Here is a 22197-nt window from a genome sequence, read left to right as displayed (position 1 = left end):
ATGTTGTCTTGAAACTCCAATGAGCATTATTCTTAGTATCAGAAAGACTTGAGCATCTTCTATACCTTTGGTAAGAGCCATCTGCACTCACTTTGTCTGTGAACTGTTTTTCTCTAAGTCACACCCATTTTTAATCCTTAACACCCAACATAAGGCAAAGTCATTCAGCACATGAGCAGTGTGTACCTGCTGAATAAACAGGACCCCTGACAGGCAAAAATTGAGGGGCAGATGCCACATCCATTAGCCCAAGCAGGCAGTCTGACCCAAAGTGTGCACACCTACAACTGTGTACAGTGTGGGGCACCGTGTGGGGGCTGTGTGCATATGTCAGGCTCACCAGGAGCCAACCCTCCTCCTGTCTTGCTCCTCTTCTATGCTTACTAAGTCCTGGGTGGCAGAAATGGGGAGACCCGAGGTGACCACAGGCCACGGTTCAACTGAAAGGGGGTGCTGGGCTGGTGTTAAACAGAGAAAACAGAAGGGGTGCCTGGGTGGCTCAGTCAGTTGAGCGTCTGACTTCGGCTTAGGTCATGATCTCATGGTTCATGGGTTCCAGCCCCCCCATCAGGCTCTGTGCTGACAGCTCAGAGCCTGGAGCCTGCTTCAGATTCTGTGTCTCCTTCTCTCACTGCCCTTTGCCTGCTCATGCTCTGTATCTCTCTCTCAAAATAAATAATAAAAACAATTTAAAAAATTAAAAAAAGAAAATACAAAATCAATTTGTTGAAATGACTTACACCCCACAACAAAGAGTACACAAGCTGACATATTTATAAATCCTTAAAAAATAATTACTCAAGGGTATTTTTCTGCCCGTTGACATTAGCCATCACATGCCATGACTATTCACAGACTGTCCTTTCCCATCAAACCCCTTCATGCAATGGCTGTCTTCCCTCCTGGACAGGGAAGGAGGAGGTCTGTTTTTTTCTTTTTCTTTCCTTCTCTCCACCATCTTTTCTTTTTCTTTCTTTTCTTTCCCTCTCTTTATTTTCTTTCATCATTCATTCATTCTGCAAGTACTTACTGCTCTGACCATGGTTTTTTTTTTTAACTATTTTTTTTTTTATTTTTAAAAATTTTTTAACGGTTTATTTATTTTTGAGACAGAGAGAGACAGAGCATGAACGGGGGAGGGGCAGAGAGAGAGGGAGACACAGAATCGGAAGCAGGCTCCAGGCTCTGAGCCATCAGCCCAGAGCCCAACGCGGGGCTTGAACTCACGGACCGCGAGATCATGACCTGAGCTGAAGTCGGACACTTAACCGACTGAGCCACCCAGGCGCCCCTATTTTTTAAATGTTTTATTTTTGAGAGAGAGAATATGAGCAAGGGAGGGGCAGAAAGAGAGGGAGACAGAAGATCAGAAGCCAGCTTTAAGCTGACAGCAGTGAGCCCAATGTGGGGTTTGAACTCAAGAACCATGAGAGTATAACCTGAGCTGAAGTAAGATGCTCAACCAACTGAGCCACCCAGGATCCCCTGACCATGTACTTTTGAGTTAACAAAGGACTAGGCAGAAGCAGGAGCACCTAGCCTAGGACCTCAGAGAACCCTAAGCTAGCCTACTGCCTTCAGACAACAACCGGGACTGCAGGACAAGGGCAGTCACTCACCACACTGGGCTGAGCTTCAGGTGAGACCTTTTCCAGATGTAAAGTTCCATGATTTTTAAATGCTAATGTCTAAAGATAGCCTGATGACAGTCAAGTGCCAGACCCATCCTCTATGGATGCCCCACTATGCTACCAACACCAGGTAAGAAGCCATTAGGACCAGGTATCAAGCATCATCAACACTGGTGATCCTCAGCTAGCTCTAGGAAACCAGCATAGACTTTAGGTCACTTCTTGTCTCCAGAGGGCTCTGAGGGTCTCAGGTAGAGCTAGGGCAGGGGGCGTGTAAAATGGTAGAGCTGCCATGGCAACAGTCTGGCAAGTCCTCAAAATGTTCACCAGTTACCATATGATCCAGCAATTCCACTCCTAGGTATATACCCAAAGGAACCAAAAACATATCCACACAAATTGTGTTCACAAATGTTCACAGCAGCACTATTTGCAAATGCCAAAAGGTGGAAACCACCCAAATTTATCCTGATGAATAAATAAGTGGTCCATCCATGCGATGGAATTACTCAGCCATAAAAGCATATGAAGCACTGAATCATGCTACAATGTAGATGAACCTCAAAAACATTACTCCGAGAAAAGCCAGACGCACACGTTATATAGTCTATGACTCTGTTGATATGAAATGTCCAGAACAGGCAAATGTATAGAAACAGAAAGCAGACAGATTAGTGGGAGACGGAGGATAAGGAATGACAGCTAATGAGGATGGAGTTTCTTTTGGGGGTGATAAGTGTTCTGGAACTAGACAGAGATGATGGTTGCACAACTCTTGAATATACCAAATAAATAAACAAACACTGAATTTTAAATCATAAATCGGTGAACTATATGGTAAGCAAATTATATCCCGATTGTAAAAAAACAAACAAAACTAAAGCACTGCTAAAGCTTTTGTTAGAACATTCTGGAAATGTTTTCCTGCTAACAGGACTACTTGACCATACTTTTTTTTTTTTTTTTTTTTTGCTATATGCAAGTAAGAGCTGAAACCTCACAAAACCAACCCCAACTCTCGTCTTGAAGCAGGCAAATCCAGGCAGCCGGTTCTCACCCCATACAGCTATGCTGTTAGAGAGACATGCACCCCTCAGCAAGTCACCTGCTGGCTAGCCTGTAAAAGCAGCTGACCAACTCAGGAGGTCCTCCAAGCTGTCTTAGAGTTCTAAGACAATTCCCAGTTCTACCTTCTTCTCTAGGTAGGTAGTTCTGGGCCAAAACATGGCTGGCCAGACTCTGATGGTAACAAGATAAAAATTCCACCCAGGTCTCAGGCTCTGCCCTGCTGGGTCCTTTCAGCCCTTGAGAGTCCTAAGCAAGGGGTGAGGCTGGCTCAGTTTCCTCACAGGTGTGAGTTGGGGTAAGGGCAACCAGTTCCAAGCACCAGTGCAGGGCCCTGCGCTACCGACAGTGGTGAGGGAAAAATTCTACTCATTTTGGTTAGTGTTGGGAAATCACAAAAGTGGCCAGAGGGCAAAGGCCACCTGGCTAGGATTAATTATCCTCTTCCTGATCTTCCCAGGAAGGTTTATCCCATTTAGGCCTGGGCTTTTCAAGTGAGTGAACCCTGAGATAGGAGGGGTGAGCAAACAGCCTCCCTGGAAGCAACAGGCAGGGCCTGGGTGATCCTGTGGTGACAGCCCAGTACACAATTCTGGAGGAACTTGACTCTCTATTTCCTCTAGGAGGTAGCTGTAAGCTTCTGAAGCAGTGCTCAGTTTCAAATGTCCAAGGAGCTGAATGAGGTTCACTGGACAAGTCAGAGACTTCATTCCAGACACCAGACCTCAACCACTCACCTGGCTTCTGGGCATGGGATGCTGGTCCTACCAGCTGGCCATGGCGGCAGCTACGTCAAAAGGCAACTTGTGTCAACGTGCTGACCAACCTAAAAAAAGGACAGAAAAAGAAATACTGAGTTTCCAAGGAAAGTTTCTGGAATGTATGGACAATTTTCAATGTCTCTGACCCCTGGAATTAGTAAAAATTTAGATTAAAGTAAAATTTAGATTTCAGAGCTCTGCCTCTACTACCTTCCACAGGGAGGCAGGCTGAGGAAATAAATTTCAATCACTCTCTGACCTATGACCTGATGCAGTGCTAACCAATAAACACTAGCATCCCAGACACTGACTTCAGCAATATGGACACAGATATGAGGTGGTAACATGCAGCCACACACCAACATACTGAACACACAAAATGGCTCAACATTTCAGTTATGACAGTAATAACATTAATAACAGAAACAGTAATACTTAGAATTTAACAGGTGCTTAGTAGCAAATTCCAGTTACTATGCTAAAACTCTGTATCTCTTTGAATCCCCAGGACAACCTTGGGGTTACATGATCATCCCCATTTTAAGTGATCTAATGTGTCTAATATTCAGGAATTTGCCCAGGGTCACCCAGGTCTTCCTCTACAGACATGACTTCTTTGCTCCCTGGTCCACACACCAGGGAAACCACTCACCATTCAAGGCAGTGCAGGGTTTGCCCTCAAGAAGCTGAGGGTGCAATGTGCCTGGGGCCCAGGCAGACTTTACCTCCATAGGGCAACTCGAAGTTTTACCCCAGGGATCATCTCCACAGGGATTACAAAACTGCCCAGGGAGGAAGGAAGTACCTGTTTTACAGACAGGAAAATTAAGGAACAACAATGTTCAGAACTCCCCCAAGGTCACAGAGACAGTGTGGCTCCAGGACTTCCCCCTCCTTTATGACATCAGACACGCACGGACGGCTCCAGGCGCAGAGGCTAAACCTAGAGAACCAGCCAAATCCCAGACTCCTAGGCAGTGCTATCAGTTGTAGCTTGCCGAATATTGTCAGTATCACCTCTGTTGTCATTCTTTGAGCCCACATGACTACCAGGAGGCCTGGCTCTAATATGAAACCTTTATTTTTAAACTGGGTTCACAACAATTCACAGTTCATGGATAGCGAGAAACACTCCCATGGGAGAACTTGCAAAATAAGCAAATATCAATGAACTCTATGCAAAGACCTTTGGGCACCAAGGAGCACACATGGCATCCTCCTCAGTGAGGCCCAGGGCCAGATGTAGCCACCACCAGGGCTAGTTCCTGGGGAGGGGAGCGCTTTCTGCCACTCCTTTTTGGCCCCATTCAGGCCAAAAAACACAGTGGACACCATTAATCCTAGTTCTTTCATATCTCTTGAACCATGGCCTCACTCTGCCATGGAGGGGGAAGCCCAGAAGGAGAGGCTTTCTGAGCACCTACCCTCTTCAGAAACAAAAGTCAATACACACAAGTCAGCAGTATTTCCACACAGATTTTTAAAAATCCATTTACAATAGCATATATATGAAATACTTAAGGATAAATTTAATTTTTTTTTTCAATTTTTTTTTTTTTCAACATTTATTTATTTTTGGGACAGAGAGAGACAGAGCATGAACGGGGGAGGGGCAGAGAGAGAGGGAGACACAGAATCGGAAACAGGCTCCAGGCTCTGAGCCATCAGCCCAGAGCCCGACGCGGGGCTCGAACTCACGGACCGAGAGATCGTGACCTGGGTGAAGTCGGACGCTTAACCGACTGCGCCACCCAGGCGCCCCAGGATAAATTTAATTTTTAAAAAGATGTTCAGGGTGCCTGGGTGGCTCAGTTGGTTGAGTGTCCGATTTTGGCTCAGGTCATGGCATCACAATTAGTGAGTTCAAGCCCTGTGTCAGGCTCTGTACTGACAGTTCAGAGTCTGGAACCTGCTTCGGATTCTGTGTCTCCCTCTCTCTCTGCCCCTCCCCCACTCATGCCCTGTCTCCCTCCCTCTCTCTCTCTCTCTCAAAATAAGCATTAAAAAAAATATATGTTCAAGATGTATCAAGTAGAACCACAATAACACATCACTGAGAGAAATAAAAGAAAACATAAAGGAAGATATGCCTTGTCCATGGATCAGAAGATATCAATTATCTCCCAAACTGATCCACAGATTCAATGCAGATCCAATCAAAACTCCCAACATGTTTCTTTTTTTTGGTAGAAAAAACAATCTGATTCTAAAATTTATATGGAAATGCAAAGGAACTAGAATAGTGAAAACTGAAAAAGGCAAGCAAATTTGGAGGACTTATCCTACCTGATTTCAAGATTTATCTTAAAACTACAATAACCAAGACAGTGTGATAAAGACAGACAAGAGATGAAATAGAATACACCAATGAACCTGTGTACAACTGATTTTTGACAAAGATCCAGTATCCTACTCTGCAAGACTGCAAGACCACAAGACACACTGGACAAAATTTTCCTGGAGGGTTAACCCAGCAAGGAAGAAGGCCTTCTTAATATGTTATCACAACACACATGCGTGGATGGAATGCAATGTGCAAGAAATTTTAAGGTAAACTCAGACTTTCATACTCAAACATGGCTTTTCCCCATCTCAGCTCATGACAGATCCAGTCTTTCGGCTGCTCAGATTAAAACCTTGGGCTGCCCTCTTGATAAGACTACCCCACCATCCAGTCCATCAGGAAATCCTTTTGTTTCTGCCATTAAACACATTTGGAGTCCAACAGCTTCTCACACCTCCAGTGGACACCATGTTTGGCGTTTGCCCAGAGTGAAGCCCTACTGTCTCCTGGCCTGAGGCATGCCTCCTGCTATCCTACCCTAGCCATGCTGGCTTCCCGGCCATGCCTCCAACACACCAGGAACTCTCCCTCCCTTTTTATGTTTTAAACAAAATTCCAGATACTTTATCATTTTAACAATTACTTCTCCAACTGGCATCCCAAATTGAAAATGATCTTTGAAAACATAACTACCATATAATCCCTAAATGTCAGCAAAAGTCCAGTTCATATTCAGCTTCACACAATTTCTCAGAAATGTCTGTATACGGCCTCTTATAACAGTAGCTGTTCGAGTTTTTAATACTATACCTGCTCCCTCAGCCTCAATCACTCTCACGCCCAGATGGTAGACCCTTCCATGCCCTCCCCCATGTTACCGCTCAAAATGTCTCCTTTGCAGAGGTCCACCCTGCTCCTTCTCTCCCACAGGCCTGACCTCTCTGCATATTCCATATAATGTGGTACTGTATGGACTTTCTCACCCAATAAGAACATAAATGCCACAAGTAAAGGGGTGTCTTGTCTGCCTGATGTGATTGTATTTCAAACACCTAGAACAGTGTCGGACACACACCAGTGCTTGATAAATATTTATGGAATGAATGAGCTGGGATGATTTAACACTGAAGGAGAAGGAACCTATCTGAGAAGCCCACACAGCAGCAGCCCCTCCATACAATTAGTACAAAATTCACAAAGGAGCTGAAACCAAGCAGAGATCACTTAGCACCATCAGAACTAGGGACATTTCTCTAAAATAAACTGTAGTTGCTTTTTACTGATATATCATGGGGACTATTTTGCCATCTACCCGCACTGGCTGGATTTAGAGAGCTTTTACTGTTTTTATTTCCAACCCATACATTTAAAATAGTATCAAGTAACCCTTAAGTACACAATTACCAACTCATAAGAGACTCTTCCACTCCCTTGATAAATGATTATGGCTTGGCTTTGACCCCACACCTGGGTACTGTGGTGCGTGTGCGTGCACGCGCGCGCGCGCGCGCACACACACACACACACACACACACACACACACACACACTGCAACCCACCCAAACACAATGATTTCCTAGTCTAAAGGAGATCATACTTGGTAAGAAGGCAGTCATAGTAATTTACATGAAATCAAGTCACTGCACTTTGGGCAACAGAAGTCCTTTGTTGCCATTTCATCCTCTCTAGCTTAGACAAGTGAGATTGGCTCCCTTTAAACTTGAGGGGAGGAGCACTGGGCAAAACCTGGCTGCTATCTGGGGAACTCCAGTTCTGAGGATACACTCGGGTTGCAGCACCCATGGTCAGCACAGGGATGAGTCTCTGGGGCCATAGGCATCTGACCGGGAAGCCTAAGCTCTCCAAGGCACCCCTGGAGGGCCCCATCATCCCTTCTGAGGCCCTGCTCTATAGAAGCTGCACACCTCTGGTCTCCTTCTACCACCATCTGCACTCACCAAACAACTGTGCTGTGTAAAAATTTTTCAACTGTGTCTATAACTAAACATTTACCACCCTGGCTCTAATCCAGTCCTGGAAACATGACATAAGGCCAAAAAACTCCAAGAAGAAACCCAACAATATCCCTCACCTTCTCCCACCTCTAAGTCCACTAAGTCTACTAGCTCCATGAAAACTGAGTGCCCCTGAAGAATTACCTAGACCCTGTCTGGCAAAGGTCTTAGTGACTGCACCACCAAATTGTCAAGGAGGGGACTCCCTGGCCACCCCTATCAGAAAGGGAGAAACTGAGGCAGCACAGTAGTAAAGCATCTCAAGGAAGCCTAGAGGTCACACCATGTGCTGGCTGGTTCCATGTGCTGGCTGGCTGGAGAATGATTAACTTGGGCCGAAGATTCCATTTTCTAATCCAGGGTCGGCAAACTTCCCTAAGTTGTCCTGGTGAACGGTATTCCTGGAACACAGCCACACCCACCGGAATATGCACTGTGTACAGCTGCTTCCACCCATAAGGCAGAACTGAGTAATAGAAACAGAGACAGTACAGCCCCAGAGGCTGAAAACATGGACTACCTGGTTCTTGAAAGCAGGAGGAAACTGCAGCCCTGGCAGGCTGTGCTGAGTATCAAAGGGACAGAGGTGACCCAGACACAGTGGCACAACCACGACAAAAAGTCAGGGCACAGGCACACCAAGGAGATGCTCCAGCTCTGTATCAGCCCCAGGGCACAAAGCAGTACCTACTCTCTCCAAAGCATGGAGCCTCATTAACCCTATGTCCCCATGGACTAGCGGCGGGGGTGGGGAGAATGACTTGGCATACTAGAGAGGCAAAGAACCAGCCCCATGAGGGCCAAGGAGCCAACGGTAAGGCCAGCTACACAGGCCCATCCTTGGCAACCAGAACTGGCCTCTCTCCACTGTCAAGGGGAGAAGGCATCCACTGGGGTAACAGCCAGTTTGTGCCCTCCAAGCCCCTGATCTACCCCTGCCCTCCTTCCCTTGGCCACAGTAACCATGGCCTCACTGAGGGATGATGGGTCATCCAACTCCTCACACTGTGCCAGTGCACAGTGCAGCCTTTCCTAAGGCCCTCAATACCCCCCAATGCTTGTAACATCTTACCGTGACCTTTGAGGCCCTTCCTGCTTTAGGCTGAAGTGACTCTATGAAGTCATCTGGCATGCATGTATGTATGTGTACACACACACCACATTCTTGGCTCTGACCACACTGGCCTTGTCTCAATTCTTCATACCACCACATCTTGCCTCCACCACTGGGCCTTTACACATAGTGTTCCCACCACTGGGAAACCCCTTCCCTCCTCCCACTCATCCTTCAAAACTCAAGCACCTGTTACTCAAGCATGCTCTCCCTAATCAGTCCCTCCCCATTCCCCCTTCTATTACTGAGGACTACAGCCCCACCACTTGGCACAGTGGATCTTGACATTTGACATACAGCATCCCATTAGGTTCTCTTCCCCAAACACTCTTGAGAAAGGCTCTTATTCACCTCTTTATCCAATTCCTAATGAAGCACACAGGAGGAAATAGCATCCTCCATGAGTTATAAATACTCAAAACATCATAGACTAGAGGCAAAAACATAGCAACATAAATATAAACCCTACCCTTAATTAGAATAGCAAGTCAACACCAGGAAGAAGCAACATGGAGATAGGCAAGGCCACAGCACCACACTTCCCCTCTGGGAAGCTCTCCCCACCTCCCTTACACTACTATTTGGAGAAAGGCAAAGAGCCTGAAGAAAGGCACTCAGAGGTTCCAGAGGCCTCTACGGCCTTTATCTGGGAAGGCCTCCTCTGCCACTGCTGAGAAGTATGAGTTACCCCAGCATCTACGCACCCACATCTTGTACTCCCCTTCTCCTTTCCTAGCCTATCCTAAAACAGCCAGCACAGTCCTTCCAACAGATCTCCTTCCTCTCCAAGGCTTGGCTCCAACATACCCCTTTACCCTGGGCATTCCAGGAATCCCTCCCTTTCACACCACCAAAACCATCCTGAATGTTATAGCACATCCTCCTGATGAATCATGACTAGCTGCAGGAGCCCACCTGACCCTTGGGCAGACCATGCTGAGGACCAAATGACAGGCCCTGGCACTAGGCAGGCTCTCAGAAGTAACTAGTTCTCACTTTGACTAGTATGATTAATATTGTCCCTCAAAATATTTCAACTCCTATCTAGAGTTTCCACACTCACCCCCCAGCAGCTTCCCTGGCAAGTCCACAAAGATCATCAAAACTTTAGGGGTGCCTGGGTGGCTCAGTTAAGCATCTGACTTCACCTCAGATCATGATCTCAAGGTTAGTGAGTTCGAGCCCCGCACTGGGCTCTCTGCTGTCAGTGCAGAGCCCACTTCAAATCCTCTGTCCCCCTCTTTCTCTGCCCCTCCCCAGCTTGCACGTGCTCTCTCTCAAAAATAAACAAACACTGAAAGGTTCAAAACTTCAGGGGCGCCTGGGTGGCTCAGTTGGTTGAGCGTCTGACTTCAGCTCAGGTCATGATCTCACAGCTCATGGGGTCGAGCCCCGCGTTGGGCTCTGTGCTGACAGCTCAGAGCCTGGAGCCTGCTTCGGATTCTGTGTCTCCCTCTCTCTCTGCCGCTCCCCAGCTCATGCTCTGTCTCTCCTCTCTCTCAAAAATAAATAAAGATTAAAAAAAATTTTTTTAAAGGTTCAAAACTCCCATATTTTAAATGCTCAGGAATCAGAGGCACCTGGCTGGCTCCGTCAGAAGAGCAGGCAACTCTTTATCTTGGGGTCCTGAATCTGAGCCCCAAGTTGGGTACAGAGATGACATAAATAAATAAACTTAAAAAATAAAAATAAAAAGCTCAGGAATCAAATGTCTCCATCTATCTATCTAGACAGGTCTGAAACTTTGGGAAGTATCTTAAGTGTTAGTGTTTATCACTGAGGCTGCTTGAAAGGACATCTTGAAGAAAATGTCACAAGAACAAGAGATAACTTCTTTGTTAACAATGAGGACCTAAGAATTGGTGTCTCCCATTCTGTGTACATGCACCAATATGTGCTATATTAAGGAAATTCTCTGAAAAATAGCCATAGGAAAACAAGGAATACCTTCTATCTCTAAGCCAAGCACTGGAGCAGAAAAGACCTCAGATTGTTTCTGGACTCTGTTCTCTTAAGTCCCCTGCAGACTCCAAGAGTCCTGTGTCACCCCAGACAGCTGGAGAAAGTGCATCCAGGCCCCATCCCTATGGGGACCAAAGAACACCTACAGAATCTCTGCTCCAGCACTTCCAAGATGATGCTACAATGGGCCTTCTAGAACCACACATCTATTTTTTTTTTCTTTAACCTCATAACATCCAGCACAAGCTAGGCCATCAAAATATGAGTGCCTTTGTTCCTTTCTCCCTAAGCTAACTCTTGGGAGGGTAAAACACATGCTCATAAGGATGCAGGATATTTCTGAATTCAGAAAGGTTCCATTTTTCCTTACTGTACTAAAATATAGGTAACATCAAATTTACCATCTTAACCATTAAATGTACAGTTCAATGGTGTTAAGTCCATTCACACTGTTGGGCAACTATCACCAGCACCATCCATTTCCAGAACTTTGTCACCTTGCAAAACTGAATTTCTGTCACCAGTTAAACACTAACTCCCCATACCACCACACCAGCCCCTAGCATCCACCATTCTACTCTTTTGGCTCCATGAATTTGACTGCTCTAGTGACCTCATATAAGTGGAATCATACGGTATTTGTCTTTTTGTGTCTGGCTTATTTCATTCAGCACAATGTCTCTTAAAGTAAAACCACACAGATTATTTTAACCCTTTGGGGCCAATGTGTGTACAGAAAAAAGCCCAAGGGCCTGGTATACCTATAGCCAAAAATGACTCTAACACCTTGATTCCCAGACTAGGCATGTACCTGACATCCTCCACTATCAATCCTGCCTTCCACTCGCCAAACTATACAAAATGGCACTGGAAAAACTTAGAATGGTAAGGTTAGAGCAGTGGTAAACATTATGCCTCAGATGGACTTTAAGTATGCTTAGGTCACCTCAGCTCTGACTTCCCAATGTACCCCATCTCCCTGAGATACAGCTTTCCCAGCCCCATCTCATAGCTATGAACCAAGACAATCAAGAAATGCCTTGTGAGTGAATGGTAAAAATGACTAGCTCATCTTGGATATAAGCATTCCTTAAAATGGAAGCCAGAAGACATCGCAGCCCAACTCAAACATATTCCCTGGAGCACCTGGGCTAGATGTGGGAACACTTACACAGGCCACCAGGGGTGCAAGCTCCTGACACAAAAAACTCTACACAAGAGAGACCCACACAACTAGCCCAAAGAGCTTAACCACCAATCATCGTCACCAAAAAGGAAAACACTGTATCCCCCCTCAAGTTCTGAGCACCAAGCTCCCCTATCTTGTGGGGCAGAGCCAGGCCCAGGGGATTCACCACTGACATCTAACATCCTGTGTGGCTCAGTAGTTGAGTGTCCAACTTTGGCTCAGGTCACAATCTCACGGTTCTTGAGTCTGAGCCCCGCATCAGACTCGCTGCTATCAGCACAAAGCCCACTGCAAATCCTCTGTTCCCTCTCTCTGCCCCTACCCCTGCTTGTGCACTCTCAAAAATATTTAAAACAAAAAACAAAACAAAAAAAAAAAAACCCAGTAACCTCAAGTAACCCCAACATGAGGTATCCAACTCGCACAGAGGGAGGGCATTTCATTGCCTATCATTTCAAATAGGAATACCCAGAGCACCCCAATTATCTCTTGGTCAACTGCTCCAGAATGAATTAAGACTAAGAGCAAAAAATTACTGTCTGGGGTTCCCCACCTAGTACCTCTGCCTAGGGCAAGCAGGCAGTCAGTCTCCTTTGAAAACACATATATCCCTGTGTGACCTATGACTAAAACATGCAAAGAATCCTCTTGAGATGACAAAGTCAAAGATCCTGAGTCTCCAGGATCAGTCAAGACAGAAACATTTGGGAGTGAGGATCACAAAAAGCCCCACCTGCAGAAGACATCAGCTCCATCTATGAGGTGGCCAACAGAAAGTTCTAATGGCAGCCAGCCTTGTTCCCAAGAATGTACCATCCAGGCTGCCTCCATGTCTTACACACCAGCATCTCAATCAGCTGTATTAACTTTATAGCTGGCTAAAGGGTTATGTTTATTTTCACGTCAAGAAATAAAACCTCCAGCTATTCTGCTATTCTATTATTTTTTATTTATTTTGAGAGAGAGAGAGAGAGAGAGAGAGAGAAGGAGGGAGGAAGGAAGGGAGGGGGAGAGGGAACATGGGGGAGGGGCAGAGAGAGAGAATCCTAAACAGACTGTAAGCACAGACACGGGGCTCAATCTCACAAACCCTGACATCATGACCTGAGCCGAAATCAAGAATCAGACACTTAACCAAATGAGCCACCCAGGCATCCCCCAGCTATTCTATTCTAATGGCAAGTTTTCTTGAGTTTGTTTTTGATTTTTTTTAATGTTTCTTTAGTTTTAGAGAGAGAGACAGAGAGAGAAAGACAGAGCATGAGCAGGGGAGGGGCAGAGAGAGAGGGAGACACAGAATCCAAAGCAGGCTCCAGGCTCTGAGCTGTCAGCACAGAGCCTGACATGGGGCTTGAACCCACAAACCAAACCATGAGATGATGACCTGAGCTGAAGTCAATTAATTACCAGACTGAGCCACCCAAGCAGCCCTCTTGAGTTTGTTTTTAAAGAAGCAACACCTTACTTATCACAAAGGCAACCTCCTGGAAGAATCCTTCCACCAATGGACAAAGTTATCTTCCACTACCACTAAGGCATCCTGGGCCCTAGCTACAGGTACCATGTGCTCCCTCATCCAGGTCTGGGTGGCCTGGAGCCTACATGCGCCAAGCTAGCAGGAGCAAAGCCACCAGCTGAGCACCTTCTCCAAACTGTGAAGACAGCCCCTAAGTCAACAGCCCACTCACTCTCTCATTTGGTGATCCTAACACAGGCACCAACCCTGATCTGCATATTCACGAGCAGCGCAAGACCAGCAAATTAAACCAAGTCTCTCTAAGGAACAGCATAAAGGCTATCTCTCCTGAGTTAACATCCCCAACAAACCATCTTCCAATAGGCGGTCCTGATGAATAAGCCGCTACACTAGTACATCTGAAAGCTAATACATTATGTGCCAACCGTTTTCAAATTTAAGGGGAGGCGGGGTAGGAAGGGCAGCCAGACTGGCACAATCACCTAATCTTCTGCAACTACTCCCCAAAAGCTTAAGAACCGTATCTTATTTTTCAGAATATTGTTCTTTGGAAGGGTGAAGGGAATACTTTTGTTTTTCAAGAGCAGGATTCTAAAGATGGCTCCATTGTATAAAAATGAAAACCTGAGCCTAGAAGAAAAGAACTTCACAATCCTGAAATCCAAACAAAATCTACCCACAGTAGTCATGTAACTTTTCTTTGAAAGGTCCAAGACAAGACGAACTATTTTGGTCAGTTACCAGAAGCTGGTAAGATAGCAGAAATCTCACTAAAGAAATGTAAGTGGGGGAGGATCTCCAGTTTTCACCTCTAAACCCCACCCCACTTCCAGCCACCTTCTCACTGTTGAGGAAAGTATCCACCAGCCATCCTACTACATCTGGATGGATTTGGAACCTCAGGTGGCCTTTGCCACCTTGATTCCCAAGAAGGGTACCATCTTCCAGGCTGGCAATGGGAGACCAGGAAGGAGTGATTCAGGTCTATTTAAGCTAGTAGTTTCCAGAACACTAAAGGGTCTACCTAGATCCAAATCCAGAGGGGCTAGTGAGTACCCAGGCAGGCAGCAGAGTTAGTGTCATCCACCCACAAACCTTCCAGATCCCCCGAGCCGAGATTCAGGCAGGAGAGTAGACTTGATAGAATTCTAGAAATCCAGTCTGACACTAGGTCTTCAAATACAAAACAAACTACAACCATCTGACCAACCAAGCTTCCCTAAGTAGCAGAACTGTTTCTTTGACCATCAAGGCCCAGGTCAAATAGTCAATACCATCTGGTAACTTCTCAGAAGTGGCTGGAACTGTCCACCAACCACACCATGGCATTGATAGCCCTGACTGAAGCCACACAGCTAGCCCAGAAGTCCTGAGGCCTTGCCACAAGGTCCAGGCCAATGAAATGATCCTTGGCCCCCAGATGCTTCATCACTGCTACACATTCTGACAATGTACCACAGCGATCACAAAAATCACAAGACTGACTAAAACGCTGCAAAGTGAGAAGGGATAAACTATAACGACGGCAACATCTATCAGTAAAAAGTGGCTTACACTACACACACCAATTAAGAACAAATTGGCGGGGGCGGGGGGGGGGCGCCTGGGTGACTCAGTCGGTTGAGCGTCTGACTTCGGCTCAGGTCATGATCTCACAGTTGATGAGTTCGAGCCCCACGTCAGGCTCCATGATGACAGCTCAGAGTCTGAAGCCTGCTTTGGACTCTCTGTGTGTCTCTCTCTCTGCCCTTCCCCTGCTCATACTCTGTCTCTGTCTCAAAAATAAAATAAACATTAAAAAACATAAAAAAATTAAAAAAAAAAAACAAATTGGGAAATGATGTCAACAGATGCTACACCTTCCTGACAATGTATCCAACAAAAGTATAAGAGGATGTCAGGAACAAAGGGGATCCCCAAGGAGGATGTTCACAGAACCATCAACTGTCCTCACCGTCACCAGCCCTAAGGGTAAACTGAGGCTAAGATGGAGGTGAGGATGGGCTACACCTGGCTTCTCTCAATCATCAGAGCTCACCAGTGGACTGCATGGACACTTCCCATCACTTATCCTCACAGAAGGGTCGTGAGAATGAGGAAGAGAAGGGACGAAGTGGACACAGGGCCCCACTTGCTAGTTCTCCTGACATGACTGGCATCTAAAGGAGAAGGAAGGAAACTGCACTGAAGATCGGACACCTGGAGAACCCTGCTCCAAGAGGAGCAAAGCAGCCAAGGCCAAACTGCCCCCACAAAAGCACAGTTCTTAATCTTAAGAATAGTTAAGGGCCTACCTCCCAAGGTGCAATGGTGAGGAGACCAGAGTCTTACAATTTACTTGCTGCTTCTGTCTCCAGTCAGAGTATTCCTTGCTGGTAAGAAGTTTTAGTACTAAAACTCTGAGGTATTAAGAGGTACAATGCAAATGTCACATGAAATCTCTGCCTTAAAAGGCATAAAGAAATCTGCAACCACCACACAGGCTCAAATTGTGCCCTCACTGGGACATTGCCTACACCTGAGACTAACCCCAGAGTAAGCTGGAGGCCCCACAAAAGGCAGAACTCTGCCACACAAAGTCCATGTCCAACATGGACTGGTGTGTCTTTCTTCCATTTGCACATGCCAGAGTAACCGCACATGTCAGGCTCTATTCCAGCAAGCAGGGCCAGCAGACACAAACATATGCATGTATACGGCCACCCTAAACACACATGTACAAGTACACATGCACATATGCATACATACACCCAGGATCAGCACATGTGCACACAAAGGACCAATACACTTGGGCCACCATACTGGGCCAACACACTTTGTTCTCCAGGCAAAGGCACAGTTCTAAACCATCAATTGTTGAAAACATAGACCACACATCCCCAAGAAATACTGTCCTAAGCTGGGCCAGGTCCAAAGTGACCTACGATGTCCACCTCACTCCAGTGTCTTTGAAGCACAGTCTTGCCAAGACAATCCAACCCCCAAGCAAGACATTCCCTGGTAAGTCAGGGTCCCAGGCCATCAGCCTCCCTGTAAAGGATGTTGCGAGGCCAGCAAAGGTACAAAGGGGCAGGTCTACAAGGGTGGTGGTATTCACTTACCTAAGTCTTTACTGTGTCAGCCTTGCAGCGGACCCTCCTGCCTCCACCAAGGCCCACTCTACTGCCCTGCTCTGCCTCCAGCTGCTTCACACAGACCCAGGTACTATCAAACCATTCAGCACCAAGATCCAGCCTGAGACCCAGGCCCTGCAGATCTGTCCCCAAGACCACAGTGACTCTACTGTCCCCATGGTCCAGGCCTCCTCCTGAGGTTTAGGCAGGTGAGGGCCTAACTCTTCATTGAGAAAGTGACCATTAGGCACACAGAATCAAAGTGCTACAGAAAAGCCCACTGACAACAACTTCTGAGACATGGAGAGAATCACCTTTAACATACTGACAAGAGATTTTATTACTAAAAGAGAAAAGAAAAGTATAATAGTGGCTAACGGGGCACCTGGGTGGCTCAGTCGGTTGAGTGTCCGACTTCAGCTCAGGTCATGATCTCACGGTCCATGAGTTCGAGCCCCACATCAGGCTCTGTGCTGTCAGTTCAGAGCCTGGAGCCTGCTTCGGATTCTGTGTCTCCCTCTCTCTCTCTGCCCCTCCCCCACTCATGCTCGGTCTCTCAAAAAATGAATAAATGTTAAAAAAATTGTTTTAAAAAAGAAGTGGCTAACAATTATTGAATTCTTGGGGCACCTGGGTGGCACAGTCGGTTAAGTGTCCGACTTTGGCTCAGGTCATAATCTCACAGTCTGTGAGTTCGAGCCCCGCATCGGGCTCTGCACTGACATTGCAGAGTCTGGAGCCTGCTTCAGATTCTGTCTCCCTCTCTCTCTGCCCCTCCTCTGCTCACACTCTCTCAAAAATAAATAAACATTAAAAAAAATTAAAAAAAAAAAAAACAATTACTGAATTCTTTATTTGATGCAGAGTGCCAGCACTTTACATGCCTGATTTCATTTAATCCTCATAACATCAGAATGAGGTCCTGCCAATGCTACCCACTTCACATGGGGTACTGCCAATGTTACTCACACTTTACACAGGGTATTGCCATTACTACCCCTCCTTCACATGAGGTAATACCATTGATGTTCACACTTCACACAGGGTACTGCCACTGATGCCCACACTTGACCGGTGAGAAAACTTAGGCTGAGAGAGAAGTCAAGGTGATTGGCCAGGGTCAGAGGGCCAAGAAGTCAAAGATCCAAACCCAGGTCAGCCATCTCTAAGGCCCAGGCTCAAATATGAACCACTTTACTATCAGGGACAGTCTGACTTTGAAACCATCCTGCGGCTGGATCCTTCCCAAGGCTCTGGGAAAACTTCCTAGAGCAAAGATCAGCACACCCACAATTCCTCCTCTAAGAGCACACTAACTTAACCCTTTACTAAACTGCTGGAAACCTCATGGAGGAGTGAGCCTCAACTGTGCAAGCTGTATCCTGTGGACCGTGCAACAAATTCACTGACTCATGTGCATCCTCCATTTTTGTAAAAGGCACAAAACCCCTCAGAGGTTGACAAAGCACATAATTTCTGAGCCTCTACCTACCAAAGTACAAGCCAAAAAAAGGGGCTTAAAGGAACTGATCAACACTGCCATCCTGGGTCACAAACCAGGACCAAATTCCATCTTCATTTCCAGTAAGATGTACACACACACCAACCACACTCTAGCACACTATGGGAAACCAGGGTCCCTTAGCAGGAAGATGTGTGCAGATTTCTCTCTTTTCCGTAAAAACAGCACAGGACTCACAAGTGTGAAGCAGTAAACAGAGCAAACAGACTAGTGGGAAGAAGATTGGTCCCCTGGCCACTGACACAACAGAGTGAGAGGACATAGGGCTCAGGGACAACCCAGGCCCTATAGAGAGGGCTTCCCAGGGTGGACAGGGGCCAAGACACACGCCAGCCCTCCCACCTCTGTACATATGGCACCAGGCTGCTGCCCTCACTTAACTCATCTGATTCTCACTCCCATCCTCAACCCCCAAATCAGGACCCCGACAGTATCTTGTTCATCGCCAACCAGGTGCCACTCTGGAACCCAAGTCATTCTTTTCCAAGTGCCAAATTCCCAAGGCCCCTTTCCTTCCTGCAACCACAAGCCCCCTCCCCCCCAATACTAGTGTTGTCACTCTGTGGGACGCCCACCTGTCTTCTCTCCTGGACTCTGCCAAAAGAGCCATGATTTGAAAACATTTCAGCAATGCGTGAAACAAGGAAACTTTCTCAAACCAGGAAGCAGCAGCTGTTGGAATAATTCATGTGAATGTTTCAGAGAAGCATCAATTGCTCTGGGTCTTTCTGGAAAAGTGTTGAAGACCTCAAGTTGGAAAATCCTCAGAATCTAGAAAATGCAGGTTACCAACCAGTTCCTAGGCCACTGGAATCACATCAAGCCTCTTCCTGGTCCCTCTAATTGCTACAAGTTCTTAGATTACAGGCTGTGTCCCTCTAATTTTCATCCATCTGTCACTACTTCACAAACTTTTCCTACAATGTACAAGATGGCCCCTCTTATATTTTATTCCTTCACCTATTATTTATTGCACTTTCTTCTAACACAAAGCACTATCAGTTGGGAAAGAGGAGACATAAGAACAGATCAAGTTCTGTACCTTCCCCCACCAACAGAGGTGGCCACCAACCTACCAGATTCACAGACATGCTCCTTGAGGGTTCTAGAGGTCACACAGGGCCTTCATGCTTCAACACTATATCCTCCCATCCTGGCCATGTAAAACAAAGAGGAGCCATCCAGTACCATGGGCCAAGCTGTCTAATACCCAGCTTCTCCCAGGCAGTAGCTACTACCACAGATCACCTTCTCCAGGACCCAGCTCACCTCACCTTTGCTCAAACTCAGCATCCTTAAAACCAAAGACCCACAATCTTGGGCCCCATGTCACCTTCCAGTCTTCATGCTGCTGCTACCTCTTGGACAGGCTCCTACCCACTCTTCCCTCTCTCTCAGGGTTCCCTATCCTATCTCGCTTCTGTGGCCATAAGACCCTAGAGGGCAGGAAAAGACCATCACCAGACCCCAGGGGCATAGCACAGACTGAGCAGGGGAAGGAACCCCAGTTGTTAAATGGACAGATGACTTGTTCTCAGCCCCTGGTATCCAGCTAATCCCCACCCAATCTCCTTGCACAGTGTCTCTGGCACCTGTCCCTGTTTTTTATTCCCCACCAGGCAAATCCAAGACTGTATTAGCTCATGCCTGCCTTTTCTCAACCTCCCTTTTTCCTGACTTCTCTGCTCAATTCAAGTGAACATTCTCCTCCTCACAAATCTGAGGGCTCTCGATGCTTTTCAGATGAAGTGTAAACAGTCTTCCATTTAAGGTCATCAATAATTGGAACAACCTGCATTTTTTTTTTTTTCTTTTTTTTAAACCTTACTTCCCACTTTGACTTTCTATAAACCCTGACGTCTGGGAGGGTTATCTGCCAACTCCATTCATCCTTGATGCTCCAATGCAAGGGAACACTCCTTGTAAATGGTCTAGTCCAACATCACCAACCTTCTTCGCAAGAGCTGTAGACCAAGAAAACCATCGCTTCTCAGAATAATATGCTGAAGGATGGAGGGAGATAAATCAGATGTCCCATCTTTTTCACATCATGGCATATAACAACAATTACATTGGCACAGCGCACTGGAGTAAAATAAGGGCTACTCACAGCCCGGGGCTAGGGCCACCTGGCTGCAAGGACATCTCTGTATCCCTGTCACCCATCCCAGCCAGCCTACTAAGAAGCTCTTCTTAGATAATCCTACAGTCAGCAACACATCTCCTGCTCTGTTCATTCCACTATGTGGTGATAAGAAGCCTGAACTTCATTTCACTCCATGGGGCACCTTCCAGAGCAGTTTAGGCTCTCAAATGTTGATGGTTAACTTTTTAAAGTAACTTTTTAAAAAAAAGGCCAACAGTGGCTCATAGACTCAGAAGGCTGGTTAAACAGACCAAAGTTACCCTAATTGTTCCAAGCAATTTAAGTTTCCTTTTTCCCTTAAGCAATAAACCAAGGCAACAGAGTAGACAAGCTCTCCCACCATCTTAACCTTCACAAAAGATAGGTGCATACCTGAAATGCTCATCCAATGCTAACCCCTTCCCCAGGTGGTGACCTGTCCACTCTCACTGCCTTTTTTTGGCAGGGTCACCTGACCTTACCTCTAAAAAAGCAAAAACAAAAACAAAAACCCCAACCATACCCTCTGAGGGGGTGAGTATGTGCCCACTGGCACCATAAGTAGAAATGGCCTCTGTCAGATGACTCACAGGGCGTCCTGGAATCCCTCATGGCCACCACCCCCAATCTTCTCTCTTCCAAACAAAACATGTTCAATCTCTCTAACCAGTTCTGTGATACAGTTTAAAGACCATTCCAGCACAGGTTGTGCTGTTCTAGAATCATCTAGCACCCTTAGCTGGGTATTAAGCCCCTACCCCCCCTAGCACAGCCAACCACTAAATGTCAGCATCTGACATTTAGCCCATTCCACCTTATTTCCATGGTTGCTTTTTTTGATCTTGAAATGGTCATCCACATATCACCTGAAGAATTTCTGCAAGAAGTGCCATTACTTTTTTTTTTTTTTTTAATAGACCAGGAGAAATAGTTTTATGCTCTTAAAATTGGAAGTCTTCATACACTCAATTCCGGAACAAGAAACACTGCTTCAGTTTTTTTGGTTTTGTTTTTTTAAAGGCAGCCCTAAGATTCCAAAAGCAGCCCTGAGATCTTCCTTTCTATGTCCTGTCCCATCCTCACACTGTAGACACCATGATGACCTCAGGGCTCAAAAAACAAGGCCCTTTGGGAATTAAGTTGTGTACCTGTATTGATGAGCACCGGGTGATGTATGGAATTGAATTACTATATTATACACCTAAAACCAGTATAACGTTGTATTAACTATAATTAAAATAAAAACTTAAAAAAAAAAAAAGATGAGGCCATGAGGAAGAAAACCTGCCAAACGACCTCCTGATTAGGGAGGAGGAACAAAGGAGAAAACAAAACTGAGCAAACCATAAAGAAATAAGGATGACATAGGGTGCCTAGCTGACTTGGTCGGTAGAACGTGCAACTTTTGATTTCAGGGTTGTAAGTTCGAGCCCCATGTTGGGTGTAGAGATCACTTCAAAATAAAATCTTTCAGGGGCACCTGGGTGGCTCAGTCAGTTAAGTGTCTGCCTTCCACTTGGGTCATGATCTCACCGTTTGTGAGTTCGAGCCCTGCACTGGGCTCTGTGCTGAAAGCTCGGAGCCTGGAGCCTGTTCGGATTCTGTGTCTCCATCTGTCTCTGCTCCTTCCCCACTCGTTCGTGTGTGTGCTCTCTCTTTCTCAAAACTAAATAAACATTAAAAAAAAATTAATAATAAATAAATAAATAATAAAATCTTTCAAAAGGAAAGAAAAAAGAAATAAGGATGACAGAAATCAGATCAAGGAACCTGCAGTAGAGAACAGAGAGCTACATTCTCCTCCCTTTTGCAAATTAAACCCGGGGCAGGTCACTCCCCTCAGGCCTCAGTTTCCAGTTTCTAACATCAAGAGCTGCCCTACCCATCTTGAAGTCTGTGCTGTGTTCAGTAAAACTAAAATGGCACACAGAAGCAACAT

At 46.1% G+C, this 22197-nt stretch overlaps 1 protein-coding gene across 7 annotated transcripts in view; it reads right to left on the bottom strand.

Moving 5' to 3' along the window:
- The window catches only part of GATAD2A (GATA zinc finger domain containing 2A), a 103651-nt gene that overhangs the window by 56805 nt on the left and 24649 nt on the right, over positions 1-22197 (bottom strand). For 6 of the 7 annotated variants that reach the window (XM_045492549.1, XM_045492555.1, XM_045492553.1 and 3 more), the window contains one exon: positions 3434-3522. In XM_045492549.1, coding sequence (XP_045348505.1) covers positions 3434-3448 — 15 coding nt within the window. In that variant the 5' untranslated portion in view covers positions 3449-3522. Of the gene's footprint in view, positions 1-3433; positions 3523-10817; positions 10840-22197 lie in introns of those variants that run through there. The other variant, XM_045492552.1, reaches the window with a different exon arrangement.

This window comes from Leopardus geoffroyi, chromosome A2 (assembly GCF_018350155.1).
Source record: "Leopardus geoffroyi isolate Oge1 chromosome A2, O.geoffroyi_Oge1_pat1.0, whole genome shotgun sequence".
In the NCBI taxonomy this organism is placed as follows: domain Eukaryota; kingdom Metazoa; phylum Chordata; class Mammalia; order Carnivora; family Felidae; genus Leopardus; species Leopardus geoffroyi.
The sequence above is the reverse complement of the archived record's forward strand: the minus strand, read 5'-3'. Positions and strand labels throughout refer to the sequence as shown.